Here is a 27279-nt window from a genome sequence, read left to right as displayed (position 1 = left end):
CACCAAGATTAAAAAAAAAAAAAATGTATCAAATAAATGTATCTTTCATAATTTTACTTCATTTTGCAAGAGGCTTAATTTACAGTATCTCACAGGAGAAAGCATCTGAGCAACACGAAACAGCGCCCCTCTGTCTCTGTATGTGTAGCTCATCTATCTGATGCTTTCTGGTCAAAAAGAGTATAACATTGTTGCCGCCTGTAGCATTGAATACAAGGGAAGCCTCCCTTGATCATTTATTTTTATTTTTTATTAATAATAGCCAATCAGCGTTGAGCTAAACTGAGTGAGCTCAGCTGTGAATGGTCCTGGTGCACCAAAAAAAAGTGTAAAGGGAAGCCAGTTAGGACATCCAGCCAAACATTATTGACAGAATTTTTTTATTTTAATTGTTGTATCTAGTTTCCTAAATTAGCCAAAAACAGAGATAGGGATTTAGACTTGTGGTTTTACTTAATTCTCCACACTGGCCAATTCTGCGATTCTGTCACAACCATTAATTCATACATTGTGCCCCTGGACTGACAGGATGGAAGTTCAATATGTAGAAGGCTAATGTTAACTAGCTAATGTTGTCATGAAAGGAAATTAGGCTAGCAAGCAACATTTTAGCCAGGTAGCCTAGGTCAACATAAACTTAAAGCATGTATGACAGAGTCATAGACGTTTCGGCAACATGAAAGAGAGGAGGATGGCATTGGCCTTTCTTTACAAGTAGGGTGAGTCAACACGTTTTTTCTACTTACGCACACAAACACATAAATCAGTACCATGGACAGCCACATGATATTTAGCTTATGTTGGACTAAATTGTTTTGGAATACTTTAGATGTCACTGTATTAGACTAAGCATAGGTGATTTCATGATGTCGAAATGTTGAAGTTGAAATGGTGCTGGAATAGTGGAGGCTATAACGATACAGGGCGAGACCCAGATGCAGACACGGGAGGCAGAGGGTTCGAGTCTCTGATATTTATTATAAAACAAGGGGCAGGCAAGAGACAGGTTGTGGACAGGCAAAAGATCATAAGGAGGTACAGAGTGGCAGGCAGGCACGAGGTCAGTGCAGGCGGGCTCAGTGTAAGGGCAGGCAAAGGTCAGAACGGGGAGGACTAGAAAAACAGAGACTTGACAAGGTTGACTTGACAAGACAAGACGAACTGGCAACAGACAAACAGAGAACACAGGAATAAATACCCTGGGAATAATGGGGAAAACGGGTGACACCTGGAGGTGGGTGGAGACAATCACAAAGACAGGTGAAACAGATCAGGGTGTGATAGAGGCAGCTCCAGTTTTCTTTGCGACTTGCGGTAACTCTCCAGTGTTTTAAATCAAACCTGTTAAGTAGTCCAAAAATGTGGGAAACATTAACTTGATTGACCATGCTGTAGGTCATGGAACTGTTTGTTACATGCAATATGCATTGTGGACTCCACCGGACAGGTGTTGTTCTCCAGTTTTGTGATGAAACAAAGGTGTGGTTGAATTTATTCTGCCACTGTGTCTTCTTATTGTCCCCCCCCCTTAGGCCTATAAATCACGATCGCAAGGCATATGAACTAACAGGTTATAGAGCAAACAACGCAATTGTCACAACACATAGGTTGTAACATGGCTATTTTTCCCTGGTTTGGTTTCCCCAGTGATTTTACCCAAAACACCAGTACTAAGACTATAGGTATTTTAGCGTTGGAGTTATACAGAAATGGTATCTACGTGGTTAAAACAAAGTGCTGTTCTAGAACTTTGAAAATTCTACTTGGATAAATCCACCCTTGTCTGCAGACAGAGCTGCATCGGTGAGAGCTTTCATACAGAGCTGCATCGGTGAGAGCTTTCATACAGAGCTGCATCGGTGAGAGCTTTCATACAGAGCTGCATCGGTGAGAGCTTTCATAGAGAGCTGCATCGGTGAGAGCTTTCATACAGAGCTGCATCGATGAGAGCTTTCATACAGAGCTGCATCGATGAGAGCTTTCATACAGAGCTGCATCGGTGAGAGCTTTCATACAGAGCTGCATCGGTGAGAGCTTTCATACAGAGCTGCATCGGTGAGAGCTTTCATACAGAGCTGCATCGGTGAGAGCTTTCGTACAGAGCTGCATCGGTGAGAGCTTTCATACAGAGCTGCATCGGTGAGAGCTTTCATACAGAGCTGCATCGGTGAGAGCTTTCATACAGAGCTGCATCGGTGAGAGCTTTCATACAGAGCTGCATCGGTGAGAGCTTTCATACAGAGCTGGATCGGTGAGAGCTTTCGTACAGAGCTGCATCGGTGAGAGCTTTCATACAGAGCTGCATCGGTGAGAGCTTTCATACAGAGCTGCATCGGTGAGAGCTTTCGTACAGAGCTGCATCGGTGAGAGCTTTCATACAGAGCTGCATCGGTGAGAGCTTTCATAGAGAGCTGCATCGGTGAGAGCTTTCATACAGAGCTGCATCGGTGAGAGCTTTCATACAGAGCTGCATCGGTGAGAGCTTTCATACAGAGCTGTATCGGTGAGAGCTTTCATACAGAGCTGCATCGGTGAGAGCTTTCATAGATGCTGCGAACTTGCAACTGGAAGACAGTGATACATTTCATGGTAGAGAGAGAGATTGCGTTTAAACAAACTATTGGTAGTCTAAACCATGTGGTAATTTGACACATAGATCTATTTACAGATTTCACACAGCTACAGAAACCATATATGTGGAATTGACAAGGCAACTCAAAGGGACAGGATGTACAAGATGATAACTTGTGTTAACTTAAGATGGTGTTAAAGTTAAGAAATCATAATTCAGTGACAAGACATCAACGGTGTCAAAAACAAACCCCATGAATGCAATGCACATTATATTGCCATTCTCTTGAATTATACATTTTACACTGAGTAAGCTCGTTTGTAAGTGACTATTTCAAAGTTGTATCAAATGTGTTTTCTAAAAGTTTGCTTGGTGTAGAGACAGTACATCTTTATCAAGCTTCAAATGTTTCTGTTCCTGGTTATTTTTCACATTCTTTTTCTAAAATATCTCAAAGCAGACCATACACAGTCACAAAAACCTTGAAGAAGAAGGTCTACACAATCTGTGGCTTCAATGTCAAAATAGGATTATTATATTGCAGCATAAAGAAGGGTTTTTAACACCCCCCCCCCCCCCCCCCCCATCCCATCCTCCACACCAACCCACTACTTCCTCTCTTTGGTTCCACTGTTGCCTCCGAGCAGTACCACTTCCTGTGGGCTCCTGCCCTCCGTGGTAAATAGACAGATGCACATTTTGAGTCATCATTGTGTATATTATTATTATATAAATGAATTATAGTATATTCATGAATATTATCTAAATGAATAACACAAACAAATCAATAATAACTTAAAGGTAGACAGCGATATGGCGTAGAAAGTAAACATATTAGTGGGTTAATTTACATGACGTGAAGCCTGGCACACATACTGTGTGTGACTGTGTGAGAGCTGAAGTCTTGCATCTCGCTCATGTCAATATCTGCTTGTGGCAACGCCATTTCACTGAGTTTAAGAGACTTTGTGTGTGCACGCGTGTGTGAGTGTGAGTGCTTGCGTACAGTTACAGTCAAAAGTTTGGACACACCTACTCATTCCAGGGTTTTTCTTTATTTTTACTATTTTCTACATTGTAGAATAATAGTGAAGACATCAGAACTATATGGAATCATGTAGTGACCCAAAAAGTGATAAACAAATCAAAATATATTTTATATTTGAGGTTATTCAAAGTAGCCACTCTTTGCCTTGATGACGGCTTTGATGACGGCTTCAGGTAGTCACCTGGAATGCATTTCAATTAACAGGTGTGCCTTGTTAAAAGTTAATTTGTGGAATTTATTTCCTTCTTAATGCATTTGAGTTGTGTTTTGACAAGGTAGGGGTGGTATACAGAAGATTGCCATATTTGGTAAAAGACCAAGTCCATATTGTGTGTGTGTGTGTGTGTGTGTGTGTGTGTGTGTGTGTGTGTGTGTGTGTGTGTGTGTGTGGAGAGAAAGAGAGAGAGAGAGAGAGAGAGAGAGAGAGAGAGAGAGAGAGAGAGAGTGAGTGAGTGAGTGAGTGAGTGAGTGAGTGAGTGAGTGAGTGAGTGAGTGAGTGAGTGAGTGAGTGAGTGAGTGTGTATTTCCAGATTGAGGTTGTTATCGTTTAAGAAACAGGCCTAGGCCTGTGTGACAGTGTGTGTGTGTGTGTGTGTGTGTGTGTGTGTGTGTGTGTGTGTGTGTGTGTGTGTGTGTGTGTGTGTGTGTGTGTGTGTGTGTGTGTGGAGAGAAAGAGAGAGAGAGAGAGAGAGAGAGAGAGAGAGAGAGAGAGAGTGAGTGAGTGAGTGAGTGAGTGAGTGAGTGAGTGAGTGAGTGAGTGAGTGAGTGAGTGAGTGAGTGAGTGAGTGAGTGAGTGAGTGAGTGAGTGAGTGAGTGAGTGAGTGTGTATTTCCAGATTGAGGTTGTTATCGTTTAAGAAACAGGCCTAGGCCTGTGTGACAGTGTGTGTGTGACAGTGTGTGGGTGTGAGATTGCAGAACAGTAGTTTCTTCTTCAAGTTATAACCACATAGTCAACCGTTGCTTTTGTGAAATGAAACACTGCAAGATAATTACAGATGTTGTGCAAATTACCATAACATACATATCAGTCCCATGTCAATAATAACCCTGCACTGTGACCAAATATTCCTATCTTTGACCACTATGAGTGGTTGATTATTTTGGGATTCTTACAAGCAGAGCATAGCCTGGTCTCAGATTTGTATGCTTTATAGCCAGCTCCTTTGACTATACATCAGAGGACCCTGCTAAAGCACAAACTGATAAGGGACCAGAGCTAAGCCGACTGCACCACCTGTAACTGCTCATCTTCATCATTTTGTGTGAGAAAGCACTTCATTGCATCTTTCGGACTTTTCCCATGTGTCTTGTCTACAAATCTAAATCTGCAACTTTTCTCTCAGAGAGTTGTAGTTCTTAATCACACACACGCACACACGCACACATATATAAACACACAATCACAAGGCAGTCATATCCAGGGCAGTCAGTTAGAGTAGTTTATCAGTTGCATAACAGCGCTATTGAGGTCAACAGATTGGGCTAAAAAAAGAGTGCAGGGCGTGAAAATGTGCCAGGCTGTCTTGTGTGAAAAGAGGACAGAAAAGGGGTGTATGCATGTGTAGTTTTCTCTAGGGCAGCTGTGCAGAAAATAGAGAAGTGTGTGTGTGCGTGTGTGTTTGAGCGTGCGCATGTGTATGTGTGCGTGCATGTGTGTATTAGGCATCTCAATATGTCTGTGGGGTTGAATCTGGCCTTCACTATTTATCTGTTGCTCCCGCCCCCATCTCTCCACTGCTGAGAAAAGATGAAGAAGTCACCAACACACTGTGCAAAGTGCAAACAACAGACACAGAGGGATACCCGGAACATTGAAACTAGGACAGACTACCACAACTATTCTTATTGTGACATCTAGGCCAAGAAACAAATACTTTAGTAAATTGACATAATTTCTGAACCAAATCGTTGTCAATCTATCAATCAAAATCAAGAGACTATAGCCTGTCAAACAAACTAAGCCATAAAACCCTTCCCCCAACGCCTTGGACATTGATCAGGTGCAGGAGTGAGCTAGAGCGAAGGGGGAAAAACGAATTTGGATTTTATGGTCTTAAGGTAGCCATAAAGGCTTTAGCACCTGGACCATTATTCTGCTAACTGGGGGTCATTACAGCTGGACTATAGGGTAGAAAAGAAAGAGCTAAAGAGACAACACGCTCCACTGGAGTGTGTCCATCCACCAGATAAAAAGGGGGAGAATAATAAGCTGGAGAGAGGAGGACAGGAGGGGTTGGGAGCTAAAAGAAGCGCAGGGAAGAGGGGCGGGACAGGGAGGAGGGACAAAGCTAATAGTTTGAGGATTTTGGAGTTTGAAAATAATGGTTGCGGGGAGATCTCTTTAGCTGCTATTGTTGTGTGACTTTTTCCACCCGGTCTAACTTTCTTTTTTGGTTGTGGGGAGATCTATTTTGTGTTTGAGTGCTGAAAAGTCTGAAGGGGGGGGGGGGGGTTAATTGCTGTAGATTAATGTTGTTTGTATGAATTAATACATTTTCTAAATAGTCTTATTCGTTTTATTACAGGTTAAGTAGCCTATCCACTGTTACTGAAGTGTTGTTTATTGACGCTTGAGGTATAGGCCAGGCCTTTTGGTTTTATTTCAATTGAGCGGCATAAAGCCTGAATAAGTGATACACTTTATCACCATGTCAAATGTCATTTTCAGCTGTCATCAAAACTGTGGAAACGCCAAACCGGATGCTTCACATTTATACATTTAGTGAAATAGCTGGCTCATTGTTCTATCTGTGGTAGCAGTATGCAAATTAACGGCTCTATCGCTGATGCGATTCGGTTCCCGACGTTCAGCAAAAAAATCCATTCAAAAAGAGCCATTCGTTCGTCAACGATCCATTACTATTCCCGGTTGGTTCAACGTAATTTCATTGAAACAACGTTGATTCAACCAGTGTGTGCCCAGTGCACTGTTTTCTAGCTGGCACCATCCATCAATCCATCCAAAACGTCACCTTTTTAAACTCCAGTGCCGTCCGCGCTTTGCAGGTCTTACCCGCGCCCCCCTCCTACCTTCCCCATTCTCCCGCTTGACAACAGCGGGGAGAATTGGACCATGTGCCATGAAACGTGCCCACGGCGGGGCTGTGGGAAAGTTCGGGGGAGAGAGAACCCACACATTGTCATGGTAATGTCGGTGGGTCGAGGTGTTGGGGGCGGGAGGCTGTGGTACTTAAAACCCACACGGGGAGAGTACTTTTACCCCTGCTTCTATTCTATTTTCTTTCACTCAGTGTTTCTCCATTCGTTGCCTAGCCATTAAAACAGTACAAACGGAGTTCTGTGTGTGGGTAGCCTTCAACTGCCAGAAGTCAAATCTAGCGTCATTTGGTTAATTGCGTGCAGACTCTGCCCACGGGAGATTAGGACACCGATAGTGTGGACTGTGCAGCTGAGCTATCAATTGGTCTGCTGGTTTGGTGTGCGCTCTGCAGCGCGAGGATGACGGCCTTCAACATGGAACATGGGGGAAATGCTCCAGAGAAGAATTTTAACGCCAAAGATGAACGAAAGGTAGGCTTGCAATTATCTTGGCCTATACGCAATAATTTCGATAATAATTTTCGATAACTGGGTAATACATCAAGGTAAGGGTTATGCAGGAATTGTGCAAAGTATTCCCCCCCCCCGATTAAAATCCTTAATTGCCTGATGCAAATGAATGGATGCATATCCCACTACTACATTTAATAAGATGCATTTCTGCAATGGGCAGAGACAGTTGGTTCAGTTTGCAGACTTTGCAAAAGGTTTGGCTGCAGGTGTTTGAATTCCCTTCAATAGGGTCTAGCTGCAGACTTATCACTTTATTGTAGTATCGAACGGAGTAACATTTCTCATATTTCATTCCAAAACTAAAATTGAGAGCTTGGGACCATAAGGTTTTACCTACAAAAAGATGATTCTGAGATAATTGGCTTTAAAGTACCAAACCCACATTACCCCAGCTCAATTGATTAATACTTAAACAGAGGCATTAGTTGTAGTGTTGATTTAATTGACAGCTGCGGAAGCCTCTGATAGAGAAGAGGAGGCGGGAGCGAATCAACTGCAGTCTTGAGCAACTGAAGGGGATCATTGTGGACGCGTATAACCTAGATGTGAGTACACCCACACATATGCGTAGACACACAATGAGAATATTTTTGATAAACCACAAAACTTTCATAAAATTTGCATGATCTTCTTCCCTTTCTAACTCTGACTTCTGTTAGCAATCTAAACTGGAGAAGGCTGATGTACTGGAGGTTACTGTCCAACATATGGAGGGTCTACAAAAGGGTCATGGTAAGCACATACAGACACACACCATCACTTTCATCAACGACAGAATATCGTAGCCCACTTTTAATGCAATATTCTTCCATTGTTCCAAGTTCTAATGGAACATACAGAGCTGGTTGTAAATTATATTCCAGTGATGCATGGGCTAATGTAAGCATTGGAACCAATAATATGTATAAACCCTGGATTGCTGATGCTAGGTAATTGCAAATGAGAGGCTTTGAAGCCACCGGCCGCCATATTGGTACTTCTCCGAAGGAGCAGTCTATACTGGAATTCTCCAGTGTATATATAAAAATAAAAAGGGACAAAGTTACTCCTGAATGGCGCAGTGGTCTAAGGCACTGCATCTCCGTGCAAGAGGTGTCACTATAGTACCTGTTTTGAATCCAGGCTGTATCACATGATTAGGAGTCCCATAGGGAGGTGCACAATTAGCCCAGCATCATCCAGATTTGGCCTGAGTAGGCTGTCATTGTAAATAAGAATTTGTTCTTAAATGACTTGCCTAGTTAAATAAAGGTTAACATATATTTTTTTAAAGTGTATTTAATGAAGCATTTCTTTGTTGTAGTGGGGACAGAAATTGGTACTCTAAAAAAAGAAATATGTTTATAAATATTTTTGTTTAAATTCAGGTGGCATATCATTTAAGGTGTGTGTATAATCTTTTTTACAACGGAGGAACACTAAAATGGCTGTGGTGGATTCTAAACAGCGCCCCCTGTTGGTAATCTAAGGTTAATACATATAATTGATTGGAACCCTTATAGTGGGTGGGATTATAATGCGTTGTCAATCATTGACTAATGTGTCCCAATAGGGGTCCTTCACTCTACATATCAATGAGCTCCTATTGGGTCAATTCAGGAAACATGTTTGACAGCTCATGACAAACTGTAATTCAAAGCAAGCCAGGGAATGAGATAGAACCCCCTCCACTACCCTGATCACATTCACCAGTTGAGAACTGATTTATTTTATTTGTTATATAAAGTAATACATTTCATTGACAGATATAAATGTGTTCACCCAGCTCACTGCATATTCATTAGTGCATAACACCATCAATATTCTGCATTCCCGACGATATTGTAACTATGCATTGCAGTGGTGGCTGGTGGGAGGAGCTTTAGGAAGCGGGCTCATTTGTAATGGCTGAAATGGAATTGATGGACCGGAGTCAATCATGTGGTGTCCAAGCATTTCGCTACAGTCGCATTAACCTCTGCTAACCATGTGTATGTGACCAATAAAATGTGATATGTATGTTGTGTTTTATACCATTCCATTAATTCCATTCCAGTCGTTACAATGAGCCCGTCCTCCTATAGCTCCTCCGACCAGCCTCTGATGCATTGTAGGTCGTACTAAACCTGACTGAGTTGTTGCTCACCCCTGACTCACTGCTACCCTGTGGTTCTTCTGTATTTAGGTCCCGGCATCCCTGCTGGTCCCAGCGTCGGGTTCCAGTCCCGGCAGCGCTACAGCAGTGGATACATCCAGTGTATGCAGGAGGTCCATAACCTGCTCCTGGGCTGTCCAGGCATGGACAAGCCTCTAGGGGCCCAGCTCCTCAATCACCTCCTTAAGTCTCTGCCCCACATCAGCTCAGAGACTGGGCCTGGAAACACTGGTGGCAATGGGCCTGATCGGACCCCAACAAGGCCTATCACTGGTGGGGTCAATGGGAACAAGGGGGTGAATAGGACTCTGATAAAGGCCATTGGCAATTGTAACGGTAGTATTGGTTGTGGTGGTAGTAGTAGTAGTAATGGTGCTAGTCCCAATTCTGGCCCTGGATCCCCTCCCCAGTCTCCGCTTTCACTGCCTTCTGGAGGCGTAGGTCTATTCCAACCTTGCCGTTTACAGATGCATCATGCCTCGCCGCCGTTGACCACGCCCACAAGATGCCCCCCGCTCCATGCCCCCCACAGGCGGGTGCATTCTGGGAGAGATGAGAGGGAGCAGCTGCCTGCCTCCTCCCCTTCTAGCCCACCCAACCTCCCCCAGCCAGGGGTGTTTCACCCCGCCCCCCTGCCCCCTTTCTTCGGCCCTGTGGGAGACCCCTCTATGTGGAGGCCTTGGTGAAAAAAGAGGGGACACACACACCTTTCATAACTTTAAGACTCCTGAGTGTTTCTTGACCCTGTGATCTGAGTGTAAAAATGCCAATATGGCAGCAGACCACCTAGGGCCTGGAGTTTTTCCCAGTCACCTCATGCTGGTGGTCAGGAAAAACTCAGGGACTCTTTGTTTTTTATCTAATTCCATCTCATGGGATCGCTCAACTCTGTTGTTCCTGGATTGAGTGCAGAAGTCAGGAAATAAAGATCTGGGTGGATCTACAAGTTTCACTTCCTGTAAAATTGTACCCAATATGTTGTGGTGTGATTGAAAGATGCATCAGCCCTCTAGGAACATGTCTTTAGTGCTCTGCTATATTATGCATTGCCACCAGTTCTATGGTCTCATTTTTCATTTAAATGCTTCACATTTTTAACATTTTAGACATAAATTATATTAGTTTGTTTATGAGATTGGCCAGAAGTAAGCATTGTTTTTACAATATTGTTTTCTTCCAAGTATTTCACTGGTGTTCATTTTGTTTTCGATGTGTAGAAAATGGTCACAGAATGTGGAATTTGTTTTGTCACACACTGATGATAAATTGATTGATTTATTAATTAAACAGATTTGCTTAATTGATTCAGATCTAATGTTTGTAATTACAATGAATTGCTTTCTTTGGAAATGTTTTTATCCTTGTATATTACAAGAAGATGGTCTGTTTCATATTGAAACAGCTAAAATAAAGTGTGTGCTGGATCTTTGTTGTTCACAATTGAATAAAACGGCATTAAAACAATAGTAAATGTGAACCATCTTTTTTATGCTGAAGTTATGAATAGCAAATCATATAAATACCATTATATTGTATAAGTTAAAAATAATATATAAAAATCGGTCTCGACAGTAGTCTAGTTCCATGAACGTTAAGCGTAGCACAGGATAGCATGGCCGAGCGGTCTAAGGCGCTGGATAAAGGCTCCAGTCTCTTCGGGGGCGTGGGTTCGAATCCCACCGCTGTTAGGCAAGCTTTTGACCGCACTTAATTTGGCCTGACCGTAGGAATAACCTTTTACCGAACGCCCCATTGCCAACTGCGAATACCAGTTCGTAGTTGAAATATGCTATAAATCATGTATCTTTAATACTTACCGGAAACAGTTGTCACTTGTCGCATAAAATAAATAAATATATATCCGTGATGTCCGCAGTGTACATTCGGAAGCCAAAAATATTTCACCACTAGGTGTCACTGTTGCATTGATAATACATTTGTTAGGAATCCCTGGCTTGTCTGTACGTTCAATGGCATTTTCACCTACTTCAAAACCACTAACTGTTCTCATAAACCAGATTGGTTGATTTATGTTAACTATTAGGTTTATATATATATATATATATATATATATATAGTACCAGTCAAAAGTTTGGACACACCTACTCATTCAAGGGTTTTTCTTTATTTTGACTATTTGCTACATTGTAGAATAATAGTGAAGACATCAGAACTATGAAATAACACATGGAATCATGTAGTAACCAAAAAAGTGATTAAACAAATCAAAATATATTTCATATTTTAGATTCTTCAAATAGCCACAGTTGATGACAGCTTTGCACACTCTTGGCATTCTCTCAAACAGCTTCATGAGGTAGTCACCTGGAATGCCTTAAAATTAACAGGTGTGCCTTGTTAAAATAATTATTTTCCTTCTTAATGCGTTTGAGCCAATCAGTTGTGTTGTAAATAAAAAAATAAAAACAAACAATAAATCATGATAAACAAGATGGGTTGAGAGCTACAGTGCCTTCAGAAAGTATTCAGACCCTTGACTTTTTCCACATTTTGTTACGTTACAGGCACATTTTGTTACGTCCCGTTACAGGACGTGTTGCTATGCGTTTTGTTGCCAACCTAACTTTGCTACCTGACAACTTTACGGTTTTTACTTTTTAATTACCGTTTATATTTTTAGTTTTTCTCTCACAACTTTTTTTTCATTCAACTTTTTCACTCCGGACGCTTTATCTGGACATGGTTCGTCAGCACCTGCAACAGCCGAAGCTAAGTAGTAACATTAACATGATGCATTCTAATTGCAGTCGCTGTACTCATAATATACAGGAAAACGATCGCTTTACGGCGAGGGTAGCCGTGCTGCAAGCTCAGCTTCAGACGCAATCGTTAGGCAAGGGTAATTTCAGTGTAGGAAAGGATGAAACAGCGTCTGTGCCACCAGTAAGTACAGATAGTAGTATAAATCCCCTCGCACAGTCCCCGCAGCCAGACAACTTTCTCATGGCTTCTGGAGGGAAATGCTGTAGGAACCGGTGTCGCTCATTCAGCCGACAGAAACTTTCAACCGGTTTTCCCCATTAAGCAGCGGGTCGAGTCTGAGGCCGAGCCTTCTCTTGTCTCTACTCCCGTTACGGGGTCTGAGACGCCGAAGCTTCCCACCATTAGCTCTGACAAATTGAAAACCCTAGTCATTGGCGACTCCATTACCCGCAGTATTAGACTTAAAACGAATCATCCAGCGATCATACACTGTTTACCAGGGGGCAGGGCTACCGACGTTAAGGCTAATCTGAAGATGGTGCTGGCTAAAGCTAAAACTGGCGAGTGTAGAGAGTATAGAGATATTGTTATCCACGTCGGCACCAACGATGTTAGGATGAAACAGTCAGAGGTCACCAAGCGCAACATAGATTCAGCGTGTAAATCAGCTAGAAAGATGTGTCGGTATCGAGTAATTGTCTCTGGCCCCCTCCCAGTTAGGCGGAGTAATTCATTAACTTCTTTGACGAAAAGATCATGATCATTAGAAAGCAAATTACGGACTCCTCTTTAAATCTGCATATTCCTCCAAAGCTCAGCTGTCCTGAGTCTGCACAACTATGCCAGGACCTAGGATCAAGAGAGACACTCAAGTGTTTTAGTACTATATCTCTTGACACAATGATGAAAATAATCATGGCCTCTAAACCTTCAAGCTGCATACTGGACCCTATTCCAACTAAACTACTTAAAGAGCTGCTTCATGTAATTGGCCCTCCTATGTTGAACATAATAAACGGCTCTCTATCCACCGGATGTGTACCAAACTCACTAAAAGTGGCAGTAATAAAGCCTCTCTTGAAAAAGCCAAACCTTGACCCGGAAAATATAAAAAACTATCGGCCGATATTGAATCTTCCATTCCTCTCAAAAAAAATAGAAAAAGCTGTTGCGCAGCAACTCACTGCCTTCCTGAAGACAAGCAATGTATACGAAATGCTTCAGTCTGGTTTTAGACCCCATCATAGCACTGAGACTGCACTTGTGAAGGTGGTAAATTACCTTTTAATGGCGTCAGACCGAGGCTCTGCATCTGTCCTCGTGCTACTAGACCTTAGTGCTGCCTTTGATACCATCGATCACCACATTCTTTTGGAGAGATTGGAAACCCAAATTGGTCTACATGGACAAGTTCTGGCCTGGTTTAGATCTTATCTGTCGGAAAGATATCAGTTTGTCTCTGTGAGTGGTTTGTCCTCTGACAAATCAACTGTACATTTCGGTGTTCCTCAAGGTTCCGTTTTAGGACCACTATTGTTTTCACTATATATTTTACCTCTTGGGGATGTCATTCGAAAACATAATGTTAACTTTCACTGCTATGCGGATGACACACAATTTCAATGAAACATGGTGAAGCCCCAAAATTGCCCTCGCTAGAAGCCTGTGTTTCAGACATAAGGAAGTGGATGGCTGAAAACGTTCTACTTTTAAACTCGGACAAAACAGAGATATTTGTTCTAGGTCCCAAGAAACAAAGAGATCTTCTGTTGAATCTGACAATTAATCTTGATGGTTGTAAAGTCGTCTCAAATAAAACTGTGAAGGACCTCGGCGTTACTCTGGACCCTGATCTCTCTTTTGACGAACATATCAAGACTGTTTCAAGGACAGCTTTTTTCCATCTACGTAACATTGCAAAAATCAGAAACTTTCTGTCTGTCCAAAAATGATGCAGAAAAATTAATCCATGCTTTTGTTACTTCTAGGTTAGACTACTGCAATGCTCTACTTTCCGGCTACCCGGATAAAGCACTAAATAAACTTCAGTTAGTGCTAAATACGGATGCTAGAATCCTGACTAGAACCAAAAAAATGTATCATATTACTCCAGTGCTAGCCTCCCTACACTGGCTTCCTGTTAAGGCAAGGGCTGATTTCAAGGTTTTACTGCTAACCTACAAAGCATTACATGGGCTTGCTCCTACCTATCTTTCCGAGTTGATCCTGCCGTACATACCTACACGTACACTACGGTCACAAGACGCAGGCCTCCTAATTGTCCCTAGAATTTCTAAGCAAACAGCTGGAGGCAGGGCTTTCTCCTATAGATCTCCATTTTTATGGAATGGTCTGCCTACCCATGTGAGAGACGCAGACTCAGTCTCAACCTTTAAGTCTTTACTGAAGACTCATCTCCTCAGTGGGTCATATGATTGAGTGTAGTCTGGCCCAGGAGTGTGAAGGTGAACGGAAAGGCTCTGGAGCAACGAACCGCCCTTGCTGTCTCTGCCTGGCCGGTTCCCCTCTCTCCACTGGGATTCTCTGCCTCTAACCCTATTAGAGGGGCTGAGTCACTGGCTTACTGGTGCTCTTTCATGCCGTCCCTAGGAGGGGTGCGTCACTTGAGTGGGTTGAGTCACTGACGTGATCTTCCTGTCTGGGTTGGCGCCCCCCCCTTGGGTTGTGCCGTGGCGGAGATCTTTGTGGGCTATACTCGGCCTTGTCTCAGGATGGTTGAAGATATCCCTCTAGTGGTGTGGGGGCTGTGCTTTGGCAAAGTGGGTGGGGTTATATCCTTCCTGTTTGGCCCTGTCCGGGGGTATCATTGGATGGGGCCACAGTGTCTCCTGACCCCTCCTGTCTCAGCCTCCAGTATTTATGCTGCAGTAGTTTATGTGTCGGGGGGCTAGGGTCAGTTTGTTATATCTGGAGTACTTCTCCTGTCTTATCCGGTGTCCTGTGTGAATTTAAGTATGCTCTCTGGAGTTCTCTCTTTCTCTCTTTCTTTCTCTCTCTCGGAGGACCTGAGCCCTAGGACCATGCCTCAGGATTACCTGGCATGATGACTTTTTGCTGTCCCCAGTCCACCTGGCCGTGCTGCTGCTCCAGTTTCAACTGTTCTGCCTGCGGCTATGGAAACTTGACCTGTTCACCGGACGTGCTACCTGTCCCAGACCTGCTGTTTTCAACTCTCTAGAGACCGCAGGAGCGGTAGAGATACTCTTAATGATCGGCTATGAAAAGCCAACTGACATTTACTCCTGATAACTACTGTGATTATTATTATTTGACCATGTTGGTCATTTATGAACATTTGAACATCTTGGCCATGTTCTGTTATAATCTCCACCCGGCACAGCCAGAAGAGGACTGGCCACCCCTCATAGCCTGGTTCCTCTCTAGGTTTCTTCCTAGGTTTTGGCCTTTCTAGGGAGTTTTTCCTAGCCACCGTGCTTCTACACCTGCATTGCTTGCTGTTTGGGGTTTTAGGCTGGGTTTCTGTACAGCACTTTGAGATATCAGCTGATGTAAGAAGGGCTATATAAATACATTTGATTTGATTTGATTTGGTATTGTTAACAAACACGCCCCCATAAAGAATTTGATAATTAAAAACCGGTTCAGCCCCTTGTTCGACCGTGATCTTGAGTTACTCCACCTCAGGAATTGCATTTGGGTTTGGCACACGCATACTCAGGCTGACTGGCTCTCGTTCAGGCAAATGAGAAATAAATGCACTCAGGCTGGCCGGAAGGCCAAAGTTAGTTACTTTAAGGAGCAGTTCTCTCTCTGTGGGTCTAACCCCAAGAAGTTCTGGAAACAGTTAAAGACCTGAAGAATAAACCCTCCTCTTCACAGCCGCCCATGTCCCTTAATGTTGATTATGTGGTTGTTACTGACAAGAAGCACATGGCTGAGCTTTTTAAATCACCACTTCATTAAGTCAGGATTCCTATTTGACTCAGCCATGCCTGCTGCCCGTCCAACATTTCCTCATCTCCCACACCTTCTAATATGACTAGCCCCGATGCTTCTCCCTCTTTTTCCACTGCCCTGCTACAAAGTTTCTCCCTGCTGGCGGTCACTGAGTCCAAGGTGCTAAAGGAGCTCCTGAAACTTGACCCCAAAAAACCATCTGGGTCAGATGGTTTAGACCCTTTCTTCTTTAAGGTCGCTGCCCCTATCATCGCCAAGCCTATTGCTGACCGTTTTAACCTGTCTCTCCTCTCTGGGGAGGTTCCCATTGCTTGGAAGGCAGCCACAGTTGATCCTTTATTTAAAGGGGGAGATCAAGCTGATCCTAAATGTTACAGGCCTATTTCTATTTTGCACTGTTTATCAAAAGTGCTGGAAAAACTTGTCAATAATCAACTGACTGGCTTTCTTGATGTCTATAGTATTCTCTCTGGTATGCAATCTGGTTTCCGCTCAGGTTATGGATGTGTCACTACAACCTTAAAGGTTCTCAATGATATCACCATTGCCCATGATCCTAAGCAATGTTGTGCTGATATTTTTATTGACTTGGCCGACGCATTTGATACGGTAGACCATTCCATTCTTGTGGGCTGACTAAGGAGTATTGGTGTCTCTGAGGGGTCTTTGGCCTGGTTTGCTAACTACTTCTCTCAAAGAGTGCAGTTTATGAAGTCAAAACATCTGCTGTCTCAGCCACTGCCTGTCACCAAGGGAGTACCCCAAGGCTCGATCCTAGGCCCCATGCTCTTCTCAATTTACATCAACAACATAGCTCAGGCAGTAGAAAGCTCTCTCATCCATTTATATGCAGATGACACAGTCTCATACTCAGCTGGTCCCTCCCCGGATTTTGTGTTAAATGCTCTACAACAAAGCTTTGTTAGTGTCCAACAAGCTTTCTCTTCTCTTAACCTTGCTCTAAACACCTACAAAACAAAGGTCATGTGGTTTGGTAAGAAGAATGCCCCTCTCCCCACCGGTGTGATTACTACCTCTGAGGGTTTAGAGCTTGAGGTAGTCACCTCATACAAGTACTTGGGAGTATGGCTAGACGGTACACTGTCCTTCTCCCATTACATATCAAAGCTGCATGCTAAAGTTAAATCTAGACTTGGTTTCCTCTATTGTAATCGCTCCTCTTTCACCACAGCTGCCAAACTAACCCTGATTCAGATTACCATCCTACCCATGTGATAAAATAATTTAAATGTTGAAAAATAATGATTAAATAATTCCACTCTGAAACCTTAGAATTGTATGAAATTGATTAGAATCATAAAATTATAATCTGATGATGTGTGTAGTTCTAGTCAGAATTAGGTTAAACAATATATCTGTATAGTGGAAAAACACAGACTGTCTGAGCAAGGCGTAGCTCAGGATTTGAACTTGTATGTGGGGGCCGAAGAAAGATACCGAGAACAGTTAAACTGTGTTTGAACCGACCTGGCAGGAACTCTGAGAATATTTATGAGGACAGGGAGTACTTCTCAAGGTCTCCCTAATCTCGGGGGAATGGAACTGTCGGCTGGGCAGTGATACACAGTGGTGAGAACTATAGAGATAAAACTCACCTACTGTTTGTGTGGAAGTATGTGCGTAGGATACCTACTGTTTGTGTGGAAGTATGTGCGTAGGATACCTACTGTTTGTGTGGAAGTATGTGCGTAGGATACCTACTGTTTGTGTGGAAGTATGTGCGTAGGATACCTACTGTTTGTGTGGAAGTATGTGCGTAGGATACCTACTGTTTGTGTGGAAGTATGTGCGTAGGATACCTACTGTTTGTGTGGAAGTATGTGCGTAGGATACCTACTGTTTGTGTGGAAGTATGTGCGTAGGATACCTACTGTTTGTGTGGAAGTATGTGCGTAGGATACCTACTGTTTGTGTGGAAGTATGTGCGCAGCTATAAAATGGATGTGTTTGTATAATGGACTTTAGAACGTTCTCTGAATAAACTGTACTATCTTTTTGCATAAGCTGAGTCTTTGACTAATTATTATTAAACCCATGGTCTTACAGATCTCGGGGATTGGTCAAAGCTATTGATTGATTGTTATTATCATTGGGATTGAAAATTCTCGTGACACCATGCTAGATTACGGAGACATAATTTATAGATCGGCAGGTAAGGGTGCTCTCGAGCGGCTAGATGGTCTTTACCATTTGGCCATCAGGTTCACCACCAATGCTCCTTATAGGACACATCACTGCACTCTATACTCCTCTGTAAACTGGTCATCTCTGTATACCCGTCGCAAGACCCACTGGTTGATGCTTATTTATAAAACCCTCTAAGGCCTCACTCCCCCCTATCTGAGATATCTACTGCAGCCCTCATTCTCCACATACAACACCCGTTCTGCCAGTCACATACTGTTAAAGGTCTCCAAAGGACACATATCCCTGGGTTGCTCCTCTTTTCAAGTTGCTGCAGATAGCGACTGGAACGAGCTGCAACAAACACTCAAACTGGACAGTTTTATCTCAATCTCTTCATTGAAAGACTCAATCATGGACACTCTTACTGACAGTTGTGGCTGCTTTACGTGAGGTACTGTTGTCTCTACCTTCTTGCCCTTTGTGCTGTTGTCGGAGCCCAGTAATGTTTGCACCATGTTTTGTGCTGCTACCGTGTTGTGTTGCTACCATGCTGAGTTGTCATGTGTTGCTTCCTTGCTATGTTGTTATCTTAGGTATGTCTTTATGTAGTGTTGTGTTGTCTCGCCATGATGTGTGTTTTGTCCTATATATATGTTTTGTCCTATATATATATATATATATATATATATATATACACTGCTCAAAAAAATAAAGGGAACACTTAAACAACACAATGTAACTCCAAGTCAATCACACTTCTGTGAAATCAAACTGTCCACTTAGCAAGCAACACTGATTGACAATAAATTTCACATGCTGTTGTGCAAATGGAATAGACAAAAGGTGGAAATTATAGGCAATTAGCAAGACACCCCCAATAAAGGAGTGATTCTGCAGGTGGTGACCACAGACCACTTCTCAGTTCCTATGCTTCCTGGCTGATGTTTTGGTCACTTTTGAATGCTGGCGGTGCTCTCACTCTAGTGGTAGCATGAGACGGAGTTTACAACCCACACAAGTGGCTCAGGTAGTGCAGCTCATCCAGGATGGCACATGGCAAGCTGTGGCAAGAAGGTTTGCTGTGTCTGTCAGCGTAGTGTCCAGAGCATGGAGGCGCTACCAGGAGACAGGCCAGTACATCAGGAGACGTGGAGGAGGCCGTAGGAGGGCAACAACCCAGCAGCAGGACTGCTACCTCCGCCTTTGTGCAAGGAGGTGCACTGCCAGAGCCCTGCAAAATGACCTCCAGCAGGCCACAAATGTGCATAGCGCCTCCATGCTCTGGACACTACGCTGACAGACACAGCAAACCTTCTTGCCACAGCTTGCCATGTGCCATCCTGGATGAGCTGCACTACCTGAGCCACTTGTGTGGGTTGTAAACTCCGTCTCATGCTACCACTAGAGTGAGAGCACCGCCAGCATTCAAAAGTGACCAAAACATCAGCCAGGAAGCATAGGAACTGAGAAGTGGTCTGTGGTCACCACCTGCAGAATCACTCCTTTATTGGGGGTGTCTTGCTAATTGCCTATAATTTCCACCTTTTGTCTATTCCATTTGCACAACAGCATGTGAAATTTATTGTCAATCAGTGTTGCTTCCTAAGTGGACAGTTTGATTTCACAGAAGTGTGATTGACTTGGAGTTATATTGTGTTGTTTAAGTGTTCCCTTTATTTTTTTGAGCAGTGTATATATATATATATATATATTTCATCCCAGTCCCCGTAAGAGGCCTTTTGGTAGGCCGTCATTGTAAATAAGAATGTATTCTTAAATGACTTGCCTAGTTAAATAAAGATGTCTTTATTAGCTAATTGTGCTGGTGAACAACCAGCTGACCCGCACATCACTAGTGTACATGTGAGAGAGAAGACAGAGAGTGCACATCACTAGTGTACATGTGAGAGAGAAGACAGAGAGTGAAAGAGAAAGGTGGGAGAGAGAGAATGTGGAGCAGTGGAACCAGAATTGCAGAGGGAGGTGGCTGGGGTGAAGAGTATGAGTAACATAACATGTGAAAAATTCCTGTCCAGCTAGGCTAGGGAGGCCCCTGATTCACTCAGAAATATCATACATACTCTGCGGTCCACTTTTCAGCTTTCAGACACATAAAGTTCTGAAAAATAAGAAGTGTCTCTACTGTGTACCTGTTTTTAAACCTGTTGGCTAAGCTTCTGTTTGCATATACAATTAATAGAGAGGAACAGTTTGGGACAAAATGAGTTTAATCTGAAAGGAAATCCAGCAAGTAAACACTAGATGAGCTCTTAAAAAATGTGTGAAACCTCAAACCACTTTGATCAAGCGACCGACTCTGTCTCTCTCAGTCACAGGGTCCCAGAAAGTCTCTGTTCTCTTGCATGGCTTGTGTTCACCCGGATCCCCCTCGAGGTTCATTCTCCTCCGCCAGCAGCGCGAGAGGAGCGGGTATGAATGGAGTGTTGGTTTTCTGCAGGAATATTGTACTGCTGGTGAACAGATGGGGTTGGAGGGAGAGGAAGGAAGACGGGAGATAAGAGCTTTGACGATTGCTTGTGCAACTTCTGTTGCCTTTGGGTGGGTTCAGTTTCTTGACTAATTATGTCAATTTAATAAAATTTTTATATATGCATTGTTTATACATTTTTCCCTGATTATATATATTTTTTTAACAATGATTGCCTAAGCACCAGAGCTTTGAAATAATATACTTAATTTTATTCTATTGGATTACAAAATAAATATTTTTAAAATGTGGATTTATAGGACAGCAAGGTGGCCCTTTCAACTGCCACATGCTCTTTCCGAATGTATAATCTCTTACCAATAAAGAATTTGCATGGGAGTTTGCATGGCACACATACACATTCTGCGTGGCTACTGTTGAAGGAGAGAGAGGGGATGTAGGCAGCAGTGATGGACTAGTCATGGATAGTGAGTGGGGAAGAGTGGGAGGGATAAGACGAGGCTAGTAGGGGAAGGATTGATTGTGTTCTAGAAAGTAGGCTGCTAGAGGAAGACTTTGAACACACTCTCCAATGGTTGATTTTGCCCGCTGTCCACTTCTCTTTTGGATTTTCAGATGCTAAGCTACACGTTTACCAAACGTTAGGACCACATTTGCAGTCTTTCTTTGCAGAGAGTTTGGAAGTGCAAGGTTCGAACTCGCTAGACTAGATGAGTTAGCTAGCGGTTGAGTAAACTAACCGCTAGCTTCTTAAATCTGATTTATTTTGTGGAAACGGTTAGCAATATCGAGGAAAACTCTCGTCCACTCTGTCAAGAAAATTCCACGTAAGCCTAAGTACATTTGTCTGCATAAAATCTGTACCTACTTTCTAAGTTATCCTCTTTGGGCTGCAGGGGCAGTATTGAGTAGCCTGGATAAAAGGTGCCCATTTCAAACGGCCTCGTACTCAATTCTTGCTCGTACAATATGCATATTATTATTACTATTGGATAGAAAACACTCTCTAGTTTCTAAAACCGTTTGAATTATATCTGTGAGTAAAACAGAACTCGTTTTGCAGCAAACTTCCTGACAGGAAGTGGAAAATCTGAAATCGATGCTCTGTTCTAGGGCCTGCCTATAAATGTCCTTGATATATATCAGTATACATGCACTTCATACGTCTTCCACTAGATGTCGACAGGCAGTGAGAGAAGAAATGGAGTGTATAACTTGATCTGGGGTCGAATAAAAGCTCTTTGTATGATGTGTCACCAGTTTCCTGTTTTCTGGAGAGCGCGAGAAGGGACCTGGTATTGCCTTCTGATAAGCTGTCGTTATAGACGACTAATATCTCCGGCTTTGATTTTATTTGATACATGTGACAATATCATCGTAAAGTATGTTTTTTCAATATAGTTTTATTAGATTATTGAATTTTTTTTGGGACGTTAGGCGTGTTGCTTTGTCTGCGTTTGTTCAGGAAGGAGAGCTTCGCGCCACTTTGCTAGCTTTCCGTGCTAATTGACTGGAGAAGAGGACATTCTAAATCCAAACAACGATTGTTCTGGACAAAGGACCCCTTGTACAACATTCTGATGGAAGATCGTCAAAAGTAGGACCCATTTTATGATGCTATTTCATATATATGTCGAACATGTTGTACTAGTAGTTTGCGCCCAGAGTTTGGGCACTCTCTCGCTATAACTAAGTTGGATGTCGTAATGAAGTTATTTTTAGAATTCTAACACGGCGATTGCATTAAGAACTAGTGTATCTATCATTTCCTATACAACATGTATTTTTTAGTAACGTTTATGTATAGTTATTTGGTCAGAATAGTTGAGTGTCATAAAAATATCCGCACATTCTGGGAAAAAGATGCTACGTTAGCACAATGTATAACCACTGATTTCAGCTCTAAATATGCACATTTTCGAACAAAACATAAGTGTATGTATAACCTGATGTTATAGGACTGTCATCTGATGAAGCTTATCAAGGTTAGTCAAAAATTATATATCTTTTGCTGGTTTATTCGCTATCGCTAACGTGCCTATTGCTATCGCTAACGTGCCTTGATGAATGAATGCGGTAGTGTGGTAGGCTATTGTAGTAAGCTAATATAATGCTATATTGTGTTTTCGCTGTAAAACACTTAAAAAATCGGAAATATTGGCTGGATTCACAAGATGTTTGTCTTTAATTTGCTGTACGATTTTTTAAGTGTTTTTTTTTTTTTTTCCCGATTTTTCAGAAATGTTTTATGATGAGTATTTAGGTATTTGACGTTGGTGTCTGTAATTACTCTGGCTGCTTCGGTCCTATTTGTGACGGTAGCTGTGATGGTAGCTGCAATGTAAAACTGATTTATACTTCAAATATGCACATTTTTCGAACAAAACATAGATTTATTGTATAACATGTTATAAGACTGTCATCTGATGAAGTTGTTTCTTGGTTAGTTTGGTTGGTTCTTGGTTAGTTAGGTTGGCTTTGTGCATGCTACCTGTGCTGTGAAAAATGTCTGTCCTTTTTTGTATTTGGTGGTGAACTAACATAAATATATGTGGTGTTTTCGCTGTAAAACATTTTAAAAATCGGACATGTTGGCTGGATTCACAAGATGTTTATCTTTCATATGCTGTATTGGACTTGTTAATGTGTGAAAGTTAAATATTTCTAAAAAATATCTTTTGAATTTCGCGCCCTGCACTTGAAGTGGCTGTTGTCATATTGTGCCCGGCTTCGGGCTTGCAGCCCAAAGAAGTTATAGCTACTTAAAGACCTCCTCCGGTGATTTTTATTTTTTGGGGATTGTTTAAAAGTGATATCCCAAGTATGGATACAGCAAAGTACACACACTAAAGTACAGGTAAACAAATACGTTTTGAGCAAAACAAATAAATCGTGTTTTTGAACATCTAGCCGCTCAAGAGCACCCTTACCTGCCGATCTATAAATTATGTCTCCGTAATCTAGCATGGTGTCACGAGAATTTTCAATCCCAATGATAATAACAATCAATCAATAGCTTTGACCAATCCCCGAGATCTGTAAGACCATGGGTTTAATAATAATTAGTCAAAGACTCAGCTTATGCAAAAAGATAGTACAGTTTATTCAGAGAACGTTCTAAAGTCCATTATACAAAGACATCCATTTTATAGCTGCGCACATACTTCCACACAAACAGTAGGTATCCTTCGCACATACTTCCACACAAACAGTAGGTGAGTTTTATCTCTATAGTTCTCACCACTGTGTATCACTGCCCAGCCGACAGTTCCATTCCCCCGAGATTAGGGAGACCTTGAGAAGTACTCCCTGTCCTCATAAATATTCTCAGAGTTCCTGCCAGGTCGGTTCAAACGCAGTTTAACTGTTCTCTGTATCTTTCTTCGGCCCCCACATACAAGTTCAAATCCTGAGCTACGCCTTGCTCAGACAGTCTGTGTTTTTCCACTATACAGATACATTGTTTAACCTAATTCTGACTAAAACTACAAACATCATCAGATTATAATTTTATGATTCTAATCAATTTCATACAATTATAAGGTTTCAGAGTGGAATTATTTAATCATTATTTTTCAACATTTAAATTATTTTATCACATGGGTAGGATGGTAATCTGAATCAGGGTTAGTTTGGCAGCTGTGGTGAAAGAGGAGCGATTACAATAGAGGAAACCAAGTCTAGATTTAACTTTAGCCTGCAGCTTTGATATGTAATGGGAGAAGGACAGTGTACCGTCTAGCCATACTCCCAAGTACTTGTATGAGGTGACTACCTCAAGCTCTAAACCCTCAGAGGTAGTAATCACACCGGTGGGGAGAGGGGCATTCTTCTTACCAAACCACATGACCTTTGTTTTGGAGGTGTTCAGAACAAGGTTAAGAGTAGAGAAAGCTTGTTGGACACTAACAAAGCTTTGTTGTAGAGCATTTAACACAAAATCCGGGGAGGGACCAGCTGAGTATGAGACTGTGTCATCTGCATATAAATGGATGAGAGAGCTTTCTACTGCCTGAGCTATGTTGTTGATGTAAATTGAGAAGAGCATGGGGCCTAGGATCGAGCCTTGGGGTACTCCCTTGGTGACAGGCAGTGGCTGAGACAGCAGATATTTTGACTTCATAAACGGCACTCTTTGAGAGAGGTAGTTAGCAAACCAGGCCAAAGACCCCTCAGAGACACCAATACTCCTTAGTCAGCCCACAAGAATGGAATGGTCTACCGTATCAAAATCTTTGGCCAAGTCAATAAAAATAGCAGCACAACATTGCTTAGAATCAAGGGCAATGGTGACATCATTGAGGACCTTTAAGGTTGTAGTGACACATCCATAACCTGAGTGGAAACCAAATTGCATACCAGAGAGAATACTATAGACATCAAGAAAGCCAGTCAGTTGATTATTGACAAGTTTTTCCAACACTTTTGATAAACAGGGCAAAATAGAAATAGGCCTGTAACAGTTAGGATCAGCTTGATCTCCCCCTTTAAATAAAGGATGAACTGTGGCTACCTTCCAAGCAATGGGAACCTCCCCAGAGAGGAGAGACAGGTTAAAAAGGTCAGCAATAGGCTTGGCGATGATAGGGGCAGCGACCTTAAAGAAGAAAGGGTCTAAACCATCTGACCCAGATGGTTTTTTGGGGTCAAGTTTCAGGAGCTCCTTTAGCACCTTGGACTCAGTGACCGCCAGCAGGGAGAAACTTTGTAGCAGGGCAGTGGAAAAAGAGGGAGAAGCATCGGGGCTAGTCATATTAGAAGGGGTGGGAGATGAGGAAATGTTGGACGGGCAGCAGGCATGGCTGAGTCAAATAGGAATCCTGACTTAATGAAGTGGTGATTAAAAAGCTCAGCCATGTGCTTCTTGTCAGTAAAAACCACATAATCAACATTAAGGGACATGGGCGGCTGTGAAGAGGAGGGTTTATTCTTCAGGTCTAACTGTTTACAGAACTTCTTGGGGTTAGACCCACAGAGAGAGAACTGCTCCTTAAAGTAACTAACTTTGGCCTTCCGGCCAGCCTGAGTGCATTTATTTCTCATTTGCCTGAACGAGAGCCAGCCAGCCTGAGTATGCGTGTGCCAAACCCAAATGCAATTCCTGAGGTGGAGTAACTCAAGATCACGGTCGAACAAGGGGCTGAACCGGTTTTTAATTATCAAATTCTTTATGGGGGCGTGTTTGTTAACAATACCAAATCAAATCAAATCAAATGTATTTATATAGCCCTTCTTACATCAGCTGATATCTCAAAGTGCTGTACAGAAACCCAGCCTAAAACCCCAAACAGCAAGCAATGCAGGTGTAGAAGCACGGTGGCTAGGAAAAACTCCCAAGAAAGGCCAAAACCTAGGAAGAAACCTAGAGAGGAACCAGGCTATGAGGGGTGGCCAGTCCTCTTCTGGCTGTGCCGGGTGGAGATTATAACAGAACATGGCCAAGATGTTCAAATGTTCATAAATGACCAACATGGTCAAATAATAATAATCACAGTAGTTGTCAGGAGTAAATGTCAGTTGGCTTTTCATAGCCGATCATTAAGAGTATCTCTACCGCTCCTGCGGTCTCTAGAGAGTTGAAAACAGCAGGTCTGGGACAGGTAGCACGTCCGTTGAACAGGTCAGGGTTCCATAGCCGCAGGCAGAACAGTTGAAACTGGAGCAGCAGCACGGCCAGGTGGATTGGGGACAGCAAGGAGTCATCATGCCAGGTAATCCTGAGGCATGGTCCTAGGGCTCAGGTCCTCCGAGAGAGAGAAAGAAAGAGAGAAAGAGAGAATTCGAAAGAGCATGCTTAAATTCACACAGGACACCGGATAAGACAGGAGAAGTACTCCAGATATAACAAACTGACCCTAGCCCCCCGACACATAAACTACTGCAGCATAAATACTGGAGGCTGAGACAGGAGGGGTCAGGAGACACTGTGGCCCCATCCGATGATACCCCCGGACAGGGCCAAACAGGAAGGATATAACCCCACCCACTTTGCCAAAGCACAGCCCCCACACCACTAGAGGGATATCTTCAACCACCAACTTACCATCCTGAGACAAGGCCGAGTATAGCCCACAAAGATCTCCGCCACGGCACAACCCAAGGGGGGGCGCCAGCCCAGACAGGAAGATCACGTCAGTGACTCAACCCACTCAAGTGACGCACCCCTCCTAGGGACGACATGAAAGAGCACCAGTAAGCCAGTGACTCAGCCCCTGTAATAGAGTTAGAGGCAGAGAATCCCAGTGGAGAGACGGGAACCGGCCAGGCAGAGACAGCAAGGGCGGTTCGTTGCTCCAGAGCCTTTCCGTTCACCTTCACACTCCTGGGCCAGACTACACTCAATCATATGACCCACTGAAGAGATAAGTCTTCAGTAAAGACTTAAAGGTTGAGACCGAGTCTGCATCTCTCACATGGGTAGGCAGACCATTCCATAAAAATGGAGATCTATAGGAGAAAGCCCTGCCTCCAGCTGTTTGCTTAGAAATTCTAGGGACAATTAGGAGGCCTGCGTCTTGTGACCGTAGCGTACGTGTAGGTATGTACGGCAGGACCAACTCGGAAAGATAGGTAGGAGCAAGCACATGTAATGCTTTGTAGGTTAGCAGTAAAACCTTGAAATCAGCCCTTGCCTTAACAGGAAGCCAGTGTAGGGAGGCTAGCACTGGAGTAATATGATCACATTTTTTG

General features: G+C 42.9%; 1 protein-coding gene across 1 annotated transcript; it reads left to right on the top strand.

Moving 5' to 3' along the window:
- Window positions 1-7081: 7081 nt before the first annotated feature.
- On the top strand, window positions 7082-10015 carry LOC120030465 (transcription cofactor HES-6-like). Its single transcript, XM_038975881.1, has 4 exons — window positions 7082-7153; window positions 7645-7740; window positions 7855-7927; window positions 9360-10015. Exons 1-4 carry the CDS (start codon window positions 7082-7084, stop codon window positions 10013-10015), a joined length of 897 nt encoding a protein of 298 aa, XP_038831809.1.
- The last annotated feature ends 17264 nt before the right edge of the window (window positions 10016-27279 follow it).

The sequence above is a fragment of the Salvelinus namaycush genome, chromosome 36, assembly GCF_016432855.1.
Source record: "Salvelinus namaycush isolate Seneca chromosome 36, SaNama_1.0, whole genome shotgun sequence".
Classification (NCBI taxonomy): domain Eukaryota; kingdom Metazoa; phylum Chordata; class Actinopteri; order Salmoniformes; family Salmonidae; genus Salvelinus; species Salvelinus namaycush.
Note: the sequence above shows the minus strand (reverse complement) of the source record. Positions and strands in the feature narration are given on the sequence as shown.